The 13,970-nt window shown below is 41.4% G+C and overlaps 1 protein-coding gene across 1 annotated transcript in view; it reads right to left on the bottom strand.

Annotated features, from left to right (window-relative positions):
- The window catches only part of LOC310787932 (lysophosphatidylcholine acyltransferase 1), a gene marked incomplete at both ends in the record, with an annotated part of 220,921 nt that overhangs the window by 173,905 nt on the left and 33,046 nt on the right, over positions 1–13,970 (bottom strand). The window contains one exon of the mRNA XM_083649377.1: positions 5,325–5,464. Within this exon, the coding sequence (XP_083505503.1) occupies positions 5,325–5,464 (140 nt within the window). The remainder of the gene's footprint in view (positions 1–5,324; positions 5,465–13,970) is intronic.

Below are 13,970 nucleotides of genomic sequence, written 5' to 3'. Positions count from 1 at the left end.
AAAAACTTGCAAATGTGACTAACAAATGTAATGAGTGACTGTCTGAAACATTGTGACTGACTGACCGACACAATGTGACTGACTGACTGACACAATGTGACTGACTGACTGACACAATGTGACTGACTGACTGACTGACTGACACAATGTGACTGACTGACTGACTGACTGACACAATGTGACTGACTGACTGACTGACTGAAAACAATGTGACTGACTGACTGAAACAATGTGACTGACTGAAACAATGTAAGAGTGAGTGACATTACAGAAGCACCTCTACCGCTCATGTATAATTTTGTTGTTTGCAAAAGTGTTTTTTGCCTCAGCGATACAATGCATTTTTTCAAGCTTTACTTATTTTACAAAAAGTGAAAGTTTTGCACTTTATTCATTCATCTTTGTTTGATCAAGAGGATAGAGAAACCTTTTATTTTTTAAAAGTTAAGTTTGGTGAAAGACAGTTAAGGTTGTCACTTTATTCCCAAAATAGGGAACTTCATCTTTGTTTAACTCATTCATGGCCAAATACGTCTTTAACGTCTTATCAGGAATGTGCCTCCCAGCCAAAGACGTGTTTGACGTGTTTTTGTTTTTATTAGTGCAGCGCGTAGTTCAAAGACTTCCCCAGCCTGTGACATGGTATCAGGTCCCTGGCCTCAAAGTCAAGCCGACAACACGTGAACAAACAACTACCCCAGCTGTTGTTTTGAAATGGAGCAGGAGGAAAAACAGAAAACGGAGAAACGCTTCCCGTTGCAGAGAGGAGAAACGCCATTGAAACGCCCCTCGGCGCGCTGCACGAGCTGGTCGCCTTGCTGCAGGGCAGAGCGAACATGGATGAGTTGTTCGCGGTAGTCAAACCCGTGACCAACATGATCGATCCTGGTCCCGGACCCCGTTCCTGTGTGCCAGCCCGAAAGAGACGAGACGGAGTCACACGCAGCGGGTCGGTCATGGAGGGGCGAAGCAGAAGGAGTCCAGGCAGTGAGAGGGAATGATAAATCCAACGGGAGAAAGTAATCCAGAGATGTGTTGATCAGCGGAGGAATGAGGAAATGATCGATCAGTTTGACGGGTAATCCAGAGGGTGGTGAGGACGTGTTGAATAGCTGAGGGGAAAACGGGAACGATCAAACAGCAGGGAGGATAGGACAGGGAGACATGGACGAGGACGGGTGGACCAGAACAAAACAAAATAAACACACGAACAGCTAACAATAACAAAAAGTAAGGACGCGGGCAGAAGCGGCAGTCACAGCAGCAGACGCCAGCAGTACTCAGACCCGGAAACAACGTAACGAAGATAAAAGGGGGATCGTGTGTGTGTGTGTGTGTGTGTCTGTCTGTCTGTCTGTCTGTCTGTCTGTGTGTCTGTCTGCACACTCACTCACACTGAGTAAACTGTATTGTTGAATGTAAAAAAAGCACTTCATGTATATATATATATATATATATTTATTTATTTATTTTTTGTCATTTGTGTCATAACGAATAATATTTACATGTCTGATGTCAATACAGTTCAAAATAAAAGAATTGAGAGCGAGTTCTGCCTGAGATTGTGTCCTTTACAAAAATGGCCTTTTCTCCTGTTTCTTTTCTCAGAGAGACCTTTTTGGTGAAAACAGGGTGTATATAAATGGCTATAAGTAGAGTACAGAACATGCTAAAAGCTCACTTTTTTTTCCCTGGTGAACCCAGAGACGTACATCTTCATTTTGAGGTATTGCAAATCACTTTGGTGCTAATAGATCATTTACTGTGGGTCTTGAAAGATGACCAACAATTATGAAAATCTTTGGCCTGAGCTAAATATTGGCGGTCCTAAACTGGCCATGAATGAGTTAATCAAGAAGAACCTGTTATTTATTATTAAGTGAAGTTTGGTGAAAGTGAGGTTCTCACTTTATTAATCCCAAGGGATTCATCTTTGTTTGGTCAAGAGCAATGGTCCTCTAAGTTTACAAGAAGATAGCATGGAGCAAAGACTTTATTAATACCAAGGGGGATTGATCTTTGTTTGTTTGATCTTTTCCTTAAGGTTTGCACTTTTATTCCCAATAGGGAAATTCACATTTGTTTGCTAATCTTTGAAATAAAAACAACATATTTGAAATAATTCCTTTGTCTTTTGTAGTTTTACAAAAAAATCAAAATCGAAATCGAAAATCGGGTTTTGAGAGAAAAAATCTTCAATTTTATTTTTAGGCAAAATCGAACAGCCCAAATAGACGATTCATTTGAATTTGAAAGTGGAATTCTCCTTTCAGGGTTCATACACATTTTGACCAATGATCTTCTATGATTTCTCCATGACTTTAAACCACATTTCCATGACCGAACATTTTCTCTGTGTATACATAAAAACGTGAGTAATGAGTATGACATTCTACATTTTAAATGTCACTATTAACTGATTACAATAATTGAAAAACTAACATGGTCACTTAGTACTCTAAGGCTGGCTTTACACTGTGAAACTTTCAGGCAACTAGTTGCAGGTTGCAAATTGCATGAAACAATTTTCATGCAACTTGACATTTAGCAATTCAAAAATAATCAAGGTCTCATGTAACACTTGTTTCACTAAAACAGCTAGATTGGTAATGTTACCTTTTCATCTGTCATATTGTTGTTCCTTTTCTCTCTCTTGCTACAGTAGATTACGTGTTTCATCTGTCATATTGTTTTTCCTTTTCCCTCTCTTGCTACAGTAGATTACGCTATCAAATTGGGAGTAGGGACGCACCGGTGAGTTTTTGACGGTATGATAACCTTGGACAAAAATATCACGGTTTCACGGCCTGGTTTCAATACCAGTTTTGCTTTGATAATGGAAGAGATTCTCAAAGAACTAATGCTGTAAATTGTACAAGGAACCCTCTAACCTGGTGCATTATTAAAAAATATTAATATTTGCATTAAGAATTGACCATAAAGCAAGCAGTTACATCATGTAATTCTTTTTTATTTAAACATGACCAACATAGTCATTCAACATCTTATCTTTCTTTACAGTCTTCTGTCTCTTTCTTTACAGTCTTCTGTGAGAAGCCAAACAAATTTAGATTTCCACTATACAACAGAATCATTGAACAGCAGCATGTTGTAAACAGTGTTTCATAAAGCAGCTCATGGTGCATGCACAATGCACATTCCCAACCTGGTTTTAACTTATTACCAGTGTGTGGCAGTGACCCTTGCTCAGTGTGTAAACAACAACTCAAATCACTGGCAGGAAACCAGTGTAAAAAATAATAATAAAAAATGTAAATTATAATTACTATAATTATAGGAGAGACATCAGTGCATAAGTACGCTCCTTCGATATCTTTGGATCAGCAGCATCCACTTCAACAGGACCAAGGGAGTCGTCTTCCTGCTGTACAGACACAGCAGCTCCATCACCATCAGCTTGTTGCTGTTGAAAGATAAAATAAATATTCATGATCAGGATAATAAATAAACCATCATACAAATACTGTAGTGTACAGGAACACTCAGTTATTTCTATAACTTACATTAGATGCCTCCACTTGCTCCAGACGAGCAGCTTCAGTCATGACAGTGGTCAGCCTGGAGAAGGTGTCATCACGGGCCCGATCGGACAAGAAGGGCAGAGAAGTAATTGTCAGGTACGAATCCGTAGCTCTGGATGTCCAGCTGTCGCAAGTTATAGCGACTCTCTCTGCTGACTTCAGTGAAGTTGAGACGTTCTTTTTCACCTCTTCGTACAGCTTTGGGATTGCCACTTCACTCATTTGTTTGCGTGACGGTAGCAGTGGCACGTAGCGTGGTTCAAGTGACTTAACGAGGCTTCGGAAGCCAACATTTTCTACAACGCTGTACGGCCGCAGATCTTTGCAAATAAAACCTGCCAGAGCCGATGTTATTTTCTGTGCACGTGGAGAAGTGGATGGAAGCTTGCACGTAAATGCTTTCTCCAGCGAGGCTTGTTGCTGCTTTGAGATGTGGCGCGGCACCTTGAGTAGAGCAGCCTCCCCCATGCTTGTTTTTTCAGTCTTTAGCATGGTCTGAAAAGCACGAGACCTCGCGAGATCTGGCTGCGATCACGTTGCGCTAAGAACTAAACCATGCGAGACTCACGGGTAAAAAAAATACAAAATATAATAACGGGGTAAAATGCATTTTAAAAGATCGATACTGGGATTTATGTATCGATGCTTGTTCCTTCACATGAATATCGATTCAATATCGATATATCGATTTTTTTAACCCAGCCCTAGTTTTGATAACTGTATTGTAATGATACTATTTGATATACCACAAGTCGTAGGGATACCAGAGTGATGCCATCAGTGTGCGCAGTCAGTCTCCTCCATGTCAAGTCCAGGCCCATGGTCCAGGCAGTCAGTCAGTCTCTAGTGTTATGATATTGTCCGCCCGACAATAAAGCTGATTAAAGACAGTCGCCGTCTCCTAATAATTTCTACATAACACTACAGTAACGACATGCTGGCCTACACAAGACATTCCCTCAGTCAAGTAACGTTAACGTTAGTTAGAGCAAAGATAGCTGGTGCTAATTTAGCGTTAGCCATGTTAGCCTATGAAAGTGGTAATCTGACATTAATCCTGCTGCCGGTGAAAATGATTTATGTCCGATACGATGTATGATGACACAAGACAACGTTTTAACGTACGTTGAATTTGGCAAGTAAGGACGGTTGGTGTTCTCGCAGATATGCTATCATACATATCTTGGCCATCCGTATCCAAAATATTCCCACACCGCGGACTTTATATTTTTCGACGGGGGAAGTTCTGGGGGTTCTCCTCGTTCAGCAGCCATTATCACGTTGAATTACGGTATAAACAGTCACAATTGACTTGATGACTTGTTGATGATCAGTGATCACAGCTACTGATTGCTCATGCAGTCGGGGGAAGGGCTGCGTAACCGCACTCTGCAAGCATGGACACTTTCTCTCAGGGGTAAACAGCTGGGGGAGGGGCATGCCCACGGCTGGGAGTTGAAGCGTAAACAAACAGTGCATAGTCGTAACATTAGATTGTTACATTGTTTATTTTAAACTCGGTGTAAATTAAAATATTTATTAAACAAATTTCCATGACTTTTCCAAAACCTTGTTGGATTTAATTTTTTCCCAAAACTTTTCCATGACTTGGAAATTGAATTTAAATTTCCATGATTTTCCATGACCGTGCAAACCCTGTCCTTTAAGAGCAGAGAGCTCTCCCAAAGAACATCTCATTTCAAAGTTCCACAACACACCATTTCTGCAAAGTATAGTGAAACAAATAATAGCACACACACACACACACACAGGAGCACCCACCTCCTCCAGAGGCACTGGGGTTCGACGTTGGTCTCGGAGCGTCCCACTGAAGCCAGGAAGGCAAAGGGCCAGGCTAGCAGCATCATGGATGCAGCGAGGAACAGACGAATGGGGAACAGTGTGACTGTCATTAACGCTATCTGTAAGAGAGGATGGAGAGGAGAGATGGAACACGTTAAAAAGCCAAATACAGCAAGTCAAACTGAGACAGTAACATATGCAGGGTTTGGTATGGTTTGGATTTTAAAGGTCCCATGTAAAAGAGGATTTCCCTTGCCCAGTAGAGCTGTGCAATAAAATCGATACAGCAATATATCGCAATACTTTTTTCCGCAACACTGTATCGATATTTCTGAAAAATATCGTGATATATCGCCATATCGATTTTTTTGCACATCCGTGTGTTCAGTGACACAATAAGAATACTTTTTATTTAAGTGCGTTCGGTTCTAGACACTCAAACACTCAGTAGTTTTAACTAAATGTGTCCACTAAGTTGTCAATATAAAGTGATGTACATATTATTTAGGGCTGGGTATTGGTTAAAATTTCAAGAATCGATTCGATTCCGATTCACAAGGTTCCCGAATCGATTAATCCCGATTCGATTCGATCCGATTAATTTCAATATCGATTTGGTTAGTGATACTAAAACATGTTTTTGAGCTCTAACCTGAATTACATTGTCCAGTTACAGTATGTAACACAGGGGTTCCCAACCTTTTTTGCACCAAGGAACGGTAGATGGGGAAAAAAAGTTGCGGACCGGTTATCAATTTTAATGGTTTTTGTTACACATATATTTACTCACCAGGTGGTGACAAAGGGTAAATAACAGCCTTTTCATCTGTCAATAAAGACTTTCACAATTATGCACAGTGATTTGATTTCAGCCTATATAATTTCTAAAAGTAGATATTAATGATAAAACATTTCCATTTCTGTACCCTACAGTATTTATGTTTTTGTTTCAACTACAAACATAAATAAACGTCAACTTGAAACTATGTTTCAACTACCACACACAGCCTATAATATTATAGCCTATGTTTATTAATTTATTTGTATTTTTTTAATAAAATAAAAAATCGATCTCTGGACATATGAATCGATATCAAAGGATTCAAATAAAAATCGATTTAAAATCGGAGAATCTGTTTTTTTAACCCAGCCCTAATATTATTACACTACCTGGGTGGTACACAGCGTGTTGTATTTTTATCTCCATTTAAAAAAATTCAGAAAATTATGTAGAGTATTGCAATATATCGCAATATGTATTGCAATGTATCGTGATACGTATCGTATCGTGAGGTCCTTGCCAATACCCAGCCCTATTGCCCAGTGTTTGGATTAGGGTGTGGGTGTGGGTGTGGGTGTGGGTGTGGGTGTGGGTGTGGGTTAGGGGTATGGACAGCAACGAACTGGTTACGACAGGCGGCTGTCAAGCCAGGGGCCCCAGGTTCAAATCCCGCACGAGGTTATATTTTCACCGAACTCAGACTGGGCTGTTATTCACACGGCCGCTATAGGATGCTTAACGTTGAAACGTGATTTCAGGTCCTATTCAGCTGCTTGCACAAACGACGTCTTGGGTCGTATCCAGTTGGAGGCGTATCCAGTTGGAGGCTAGGCTGCACATACACACACGCACACTAAACAAACATACGGGCAGGGCATACCCCGTAACGTTACTTTGAGGAGTATGACAGCAACAAGGTAGGATGAAAGCAGACATCTTTACATGCAGCGATGCATCCTCAGATGTAAAATAACTGAACCAAAAGTCTGTTTACATTAGGGCTGTGGCGATTCACTTATCTCCCGATTCGATACTATCACGATTCTTGGGTGCCGATTCGATTTATATTGCGATTCTTAAGTATTGCGATTCTACGATTATTGCGATTCAATATTACGATTTATTGCGATTTTTGTTTATTTTTTTCTTTTCTTTTTTCAGTTTGTTTGCTTTTTTACACTAGATTAGAACATGGGAAAAGTTGAATCATACACTAGAGACTGTATATTATATATCATGAGTAGGGCTGGGCGATATAGTTAAAAACAGGGGCGGACTGGGATCATAATTCAGGCCGGGCATTAGATACCAAGCAGGCCAGGCCGATATGGGCCAACGCGCGTGAAATTTGGGCCGTTTGAAGCCAGATTTGGGCCGTTTGAAGTCCAATTTTACAATGAGATGCACCCACTTTAACCCTGAAGTGTAATTATTACTTCAGACTAACTAATAAAGTAATAAAACCACTAGTAAACCAGTAGGCGGCGCCTGGCCTGCTGTTCAGTGAGTGGCCTGACTGCAAGCACCCAAAAAAAAAAAACATTTTTTTTTTTTTTTTTCAATTTGCGATTATCGATTCTGGAATAAAAGATCGATCCAAAAAATCGTGACATTAAAAATCGCGATACTTAGGTGAATCGATTTTTTCCCCCACCCCTAGTTTACATGCATCTCGTCCTTTTAACACGTCTGTTTACATGCATCTAGTCCTTTTAACAAGTCTGTTTACATGCAATCTAGTCCTTTTAACAAGTCTGTTTACATGCATCTAGTCCTTTTAACAAGTCTGTTTACATGCATCTAGTCCTTTTAACACATTCACTGCCAGCCGTTTTTTTTTCACTGTAGGTAGGTTCTGCCAGAGGGTTTCCTTGAGGATTCTGGCTCATCTTTCAAGACCCGAGGATTCTTTTCTGCTAAGATTTTGTGAACACACAATATCTCAAAAGAACTAATAGAATGTGTGCTTTCTCTGTCTAAAAGAGTTAGTTTGTAGAGTTAGCAGTCATGTAAGCATTAGCAGTTGAATACAGCATGGTTTCAGCGTCAGAAAAATTATTCAGAGATAAACGGCTTTTTGTGAAATTCGATAGAACAGTCACTTCAACCATTCATCCCTGGCATCAGTAAGACGTCAGACATCCAAACAATAGTTCTGAACAGCAACCTCCTCCATAACAGCAGGAAACCCCCCTCCGCTTCCAACTCCTCCCTCCGTGTGTGTCCTCTTGGCCGCAGCGGCCGTGCCACAAGCTCGTTGCTGCTGCTGTAACCTCGCGTCACCAGTCTCATTGCTTTGCTGCTGCTGTGCCTGTCTGCGCGGCCGCTGTTTGAGGAAGTCTGGATGGACTCGCTCGCTTCTTGGAGTTTTGGCTGAGAGCTTTGATGAAGCTTTTGCGATTCTGGTCATATTTATGCTGCGTGTTTCAAAGTGTGTCCCACCCGCAATCCACTATGCAAATCTGCAATCCCGCACCGCCAGCAATCAGCGCGAAAACGAAAGCGCCTTCGCCAATCCACCTTCATGAGAATGGCTTCAGTCACACTGCTTTTTGCTTGCCTTCCTCTAGTCAGGAAAGCACTGTCGCCACTTTTAGTGGGTCGGTGGAATGGGTTGTACACGTTGTACACGTCCAATACCTATATAAGAGATGTAAAAGGGCTAGATGCACATCCCACCGTCAAAAAAACAAAAAAATTTGACGTAAAAACACGTCATTGGCAGTGAACGGTTGGATCCTGTTTGACGTAAAAACACGTCATTGGCAGTGAACGTGTTAACAAGTCTAACAAGTCTGTTTACATGCATCTAGTCCTTTTAACAAGTCTGTTTACATGTATCTAGTCCTTTTAACAAGTCTGTTTACATGCATCTAGTCCTTTTAACAAGTCTAACAAGTCTGTTTACATGCATCTAGTCCTTTTAACAAGTCTGTTTCCTTTTAACAAGTCTGTTTACATGCATCTAGTCCTTTTAACATGCCAAACATGCATCTAGTCCTTTTAACAAGCGATACGTCGACTAGGGTTGTGCGATGTCACCAAAATCCCCATCATGATTATTTTACAGTGAAACATCGTTTTGCACGATGCCATCGCCATTGGGGTGGGGGTTGGGGGAATAATTAATTATTTATTAAGTCGCTGCATTGCTGTAATGCGTTCACGTTAACAGGACAGCTGAGCCTGAGCTCTACATGATACCAGCGGGCTTGAATACTGCTCTGTGCTACAGCACAGAGCCAGGCGACTGAAGTGGGCATCGGCTGTCACTATAGCAATTTGAACGGCGCAAAACTAACGTTAACGTTACTCTCGAAAAACGTGTGTGTGTTGAATTTAACTAGCTGGCAGAAAACCGACTGAATTACTGGCTGATATAACGTTAGATTCGCCTGGCTCTGGCTCCTCAAGCAGTACTGCTGTAACAGCTAGCAGTAGCCTAGCTGCTGCTGCTGCTCTATTTATCTCTCAACTCTCTCCAGTCTCCTCAACCCTCTCTTATTAGGTTCAAAAGCCCACGCGAATCTAACGTTATATCCGCCAGTAATTCTGTCACTTTTCTGCCAGCTAGTTAAATTCAACACACACACGTTGTTGGTCAGGATCTGACTGTAACGTTAACGTTAGCCTGCGCCGTTCAATATTGCTAGTGTTGTATCAATCAACTTCAACTTTCACTTTTGAAACAGGCGAGTTAAATTCACAGTTGACGACTTGTACTCACTGTGGGTTGAAAACAGGAAAGAACGTGAGGTTTCTTCTTTCTCTTAAAAGTTTTCACAACAAAATAACTGACTTCTCGTGCACGGGGGACGCCCCGGCGCCATTAAACAAGTGCTCCCAGTGCAGAGAAGCACTAGAGCGGAGGAGGGGGAGGGGAGGCTTCTCTGAGTCTGAACTGGGGGCGCTGGTTTAATGCCGCCGGCGCGTCCCCCACGCGTCACGGTAAGTTGACTTGGTATGTTTTATTATTAAAACGGCACACATTTAATTCGAACAGATAATTAATCATGATGATCCAAAGTAGAAGGCTCAGAGGTCGATGGGGGGTTGGCCAATCACGATGGTCGATGCCATCGTCCATCGTGCCAACCCTAACGTCCACGATCCTCCAAACTGCAAATGTCCGACTGAATCCAGTTACCCTGTCAAATAGTTTCCCACACTGTCCCTTGATCCATATAAATAAGCCATGTGCTTCAGCTGCCGAATGTTTCCTTTCGCTCTCTCTCTCTCGCTCCATGATGAGGAGTTACACAGCGTAACTGCAGCGCTTCACACATAGGTTTGGTAAACGCTCTAACAACATGACAAACAGCAATGCAATCTATTTTAGGGGGAAAGCAGCTCTAATTAGCTCTAAGTAGCTGTTGAAGATATTGAATGACTTAACTAATTAACACACCCCTTAAGCCGCGAGTCATTCCCCTGGCCGTGATGTCATTCCCCTGGCCGTGATGTCATTCCCCTGGCCGTGATGTCATTCCCCTGGCTGTGATGTCATTCCCCTGGCTGTGATGTCATTCCCCTGGCTTTGATGTCATTCCCCTGGCTGTGATCCGCCTGACATTCTCTATTTTTCTCAGCCTCATTGTCAAACTCAGTCAAAAGAGCTGCACCGATGCAGAGGGGTGTTCACCTCCACATGTCACTATTATCCCCGGTAGGAGAAAGAGAGCCAGCACACAAAAATGTCCTTTCGTTGAGTTTATTCCAGCAACACCAGGTACAGCACACGGACGTTTCAGCCTAACGGCCTTCTCTCCTGTCTGTTATCACAATACAGCGGGACCTCTTTCTAGGCCATTATAGTGGAAACATGCAATTATTTAAGCATAATTCTTGTTTTAAAACATTTCTATTGTATTCTGTATTTTGTTTTGTATCTATCTGTAGTCCAGACCTGGCTTACTCTGCCTACCTGTCACTTTGAATACAGCAGGGCCTTTACCTAGGCCTGGTTCTGCTCTCCCACACACTGGGACTGACCAGACTATTGTTATTTATATGCATACATTGTTGAATGTAGACATTTTCTTTGATAATGGAACTTTTGTGTTGTGTATTGCTTGGTTCTTGAATTCTTTATATATTGTAACTGAATTTTGATATTTCGTTTATTGAAAGTACTTCCGTTCTCAGTGTATTTAAACGTCATCTCCGCCTGACACAGCAACACGCTGAAGAAGGCCGTTAGGCTGAAACGTCCGTGTGCTGTACCTGGTGTTGCTGGAATAAACTCAACGAAAGGACATTTTTGTGTGCTGGCTCTCTTTCTCCTACTAAGTACCTCCTGTGCCGTGCACCGAAACTTTGAAAACACCGGTGAGTGTGCTCGTTGCTGGCTTATGCCAGTTTGTTTGAACTATTATCCCCGGTAACAAGATACTGTGTTACACCTGCTATGCCAGACCAGAGCCATTCACAAAACCACAGCTCCCCCATTCAAGTCAAACCTGCTACTGAAATATACTAGCCTTTCTTTACCTATGGGTGTGGCCCTAAAATGGCTCTCCTGCTCTGGATCGTCATGTAGCTAAAGTACAATTGTATGTTTCATTCAGGGTTCCTACACCTTCTTCAATATCAAATTCAAGGACTTTCAAGGCCCAATTCCCCAAATTCAAGGACCCAACACGGCATAGACTGACACATGGATCAAGGTTAATATTACTGTTACAAAAAATAGGTAGGGACACGCACATCCAAAAGTAGGCCACACTGGGCCTGGGTGCTGGATCAATAGAGTACTTACAGTGAAAAAAGAAACAATCCGCACACCGAGGAGCTCCCGTTTAGGTTATTTTTATTTGCAACACAGCGTGACGTTTCGGGCACACACCGGCCCTTCCTCAGACGCTTTCTGGAGTGGCAGAGAGACGCAGTCTTAAATACCCGTATCAATATACATGAGATCACCAGGTGTCCAGCAATCAGTAATTAGTAAAGTTAAAATAAAGATGTACACACATAAAAAATTCTAGGCACAAATGTATAGATTCTAACAGTATATATATACAGTGTAGACAAATAGGACAGAAATAATTCTACATGTCACCCAAGAGGGGAGTAGTTTGTGGGCTCTATATTATAATAAGTATTTAAGTAAAGTTTGAAAGAGGCCCAAAACAAATACAAAAATGCATGTAAATACATCTCTGGAGGCAACTTCATTGACCACAACATATTACATTTGCAGAAATGGGGACCTAGTCTATAACTTAAAACAAATAGTAATTAGAAAGTTTTTAAAAAATACAAAAATACAAAAATACCACTTATGAATGAGATCACCACTAGAAGGGAGAGAGAACAATAGAGAGAGAGCATTAGGGACATCCTAATACCAGGTTGAGTATAGGATTACATCACCCTCTATAGAAAAGGTCTCATATCAAAGTCCTCATTTAGGCCTTTTGGGGCCATAGTGCCCAATGTATATATCCAGAATAATTCTCTTTTGAGTAGCAAGTTATTAATGTCACCCCCTCTGCGTGGCAGTTTAAGAGCCTCAATCCCAATATATTTGAGAGTGGATACAGAATGTTTAGCAGAGGTAAAGTGGACAGCCACCGGGCTAGTTGTTACATTGTTTCTGATTGTGCTGCGGTGTTCAGAGATACGAGTTTTGAGTGATCTCAGAGACTTGCCTATATATGAAAGTCCACATGGACAATGCAGCATATAAATAACGTTGACAGTGGAACATGAGATAACACTTTTGATTTTATATTTTTTACCACTGTGGGGATGGTAAAAACAATTGGTTTTATAAGTGAAATTACACTGTTGACACCGGCCACAAGGATAATTCCCAGAGGGGATCGAGCTGAGGAAATGAGCAGGTGGAATAGGTGGGAGGTCTGCCCTCACCAACATATTCCGTAGATTGGGAGGCCTTTTATAGACCACCAAAGGCGGTTTGGGAAAACACGCCTTGAGTGCTGGATCACTATCAATAATGTGCCAATGTTTTTTTATAGTTTTCTCAATCTCTCTGGAGACAGGGGAATATTCTATGGCACAGACCACTCTGTTTTCTTTAGATTTGGGTCTAGTGGACTCCAGGCACTGAGTCTGGGAGACATTGGAAAATCGTGTAGTAGCATTTTTTATCCAGCTCTCTTGATAATCCCTTTTTCTGAATCTGGTCTCAAGGTCCATGATTTGAGTTTGGAAATCTTCATTAGAACTGCAAATTCTTCTGATCCGGTTACATTGAGAAATAGGTAAACTCTTTTTGAGTGGTGTGGGATGATATGAAGAGCCATGGAGAAGAGAGTTTCTATCGGTAGGTTTACGGTATAGGTCAGTTTTAAGGCAATTATTTTCTTTTATAACCCACATATCCAAAAAAATCATTTTAGTTAAATCAAAAGACATTGTGAACTGTAAATGTTTATTTCTAGAATTGATGAACCGGTGGAAATCCTGCAGTGCGGACACAGGTCCTGTCCATATGAAGAACACGTCGTCAAGATACCTTTTCCAATGTGAGACGTTTTGGAGGTAGGGAAGGTCTTGTTGGCTGAACAGTTCTTTTTCGAAGAGACCCACATAAAGGGAGGCGAAGCTTGGTGACATTTTGGAGCCCATGGCCACTCCTGACACCTGGAGGAAGAAATCATTCCCATAGAGAAAAAAGTTAGAAGTGAGAATTTCTTTTATAAGGTCCAGCAGAGATGCAGTGTCAGGGTTAAGTTCATTTCTTGTGTCCAGGAAATGTTCAGCAGAACGGAGGCCCCCATCAAAAGGCACATTAGTATATAATGACTCAATGTCCATAGTAACCAGAATTTGTGAATCTTCTATATGGTTGATAGATTTAATTAGTTTAATAA

This window comes from Poromitra crassiceps, assembly GCF_964638095.1.
Source record: "Poromitra crassiceps genome assembly, chromosome: 1".
NCBI classification, from domain to species: Eukaryota; Metazoa; Chordata; class Actinopteri; order Beryciformes; family Melamphaidae; genus Poromitra; species Poromitra crassiceps.
Note: the sequence above shows the minus strand (reverse complement) of the source record. Positions and strands in the feature narration are given on the sequence as shown.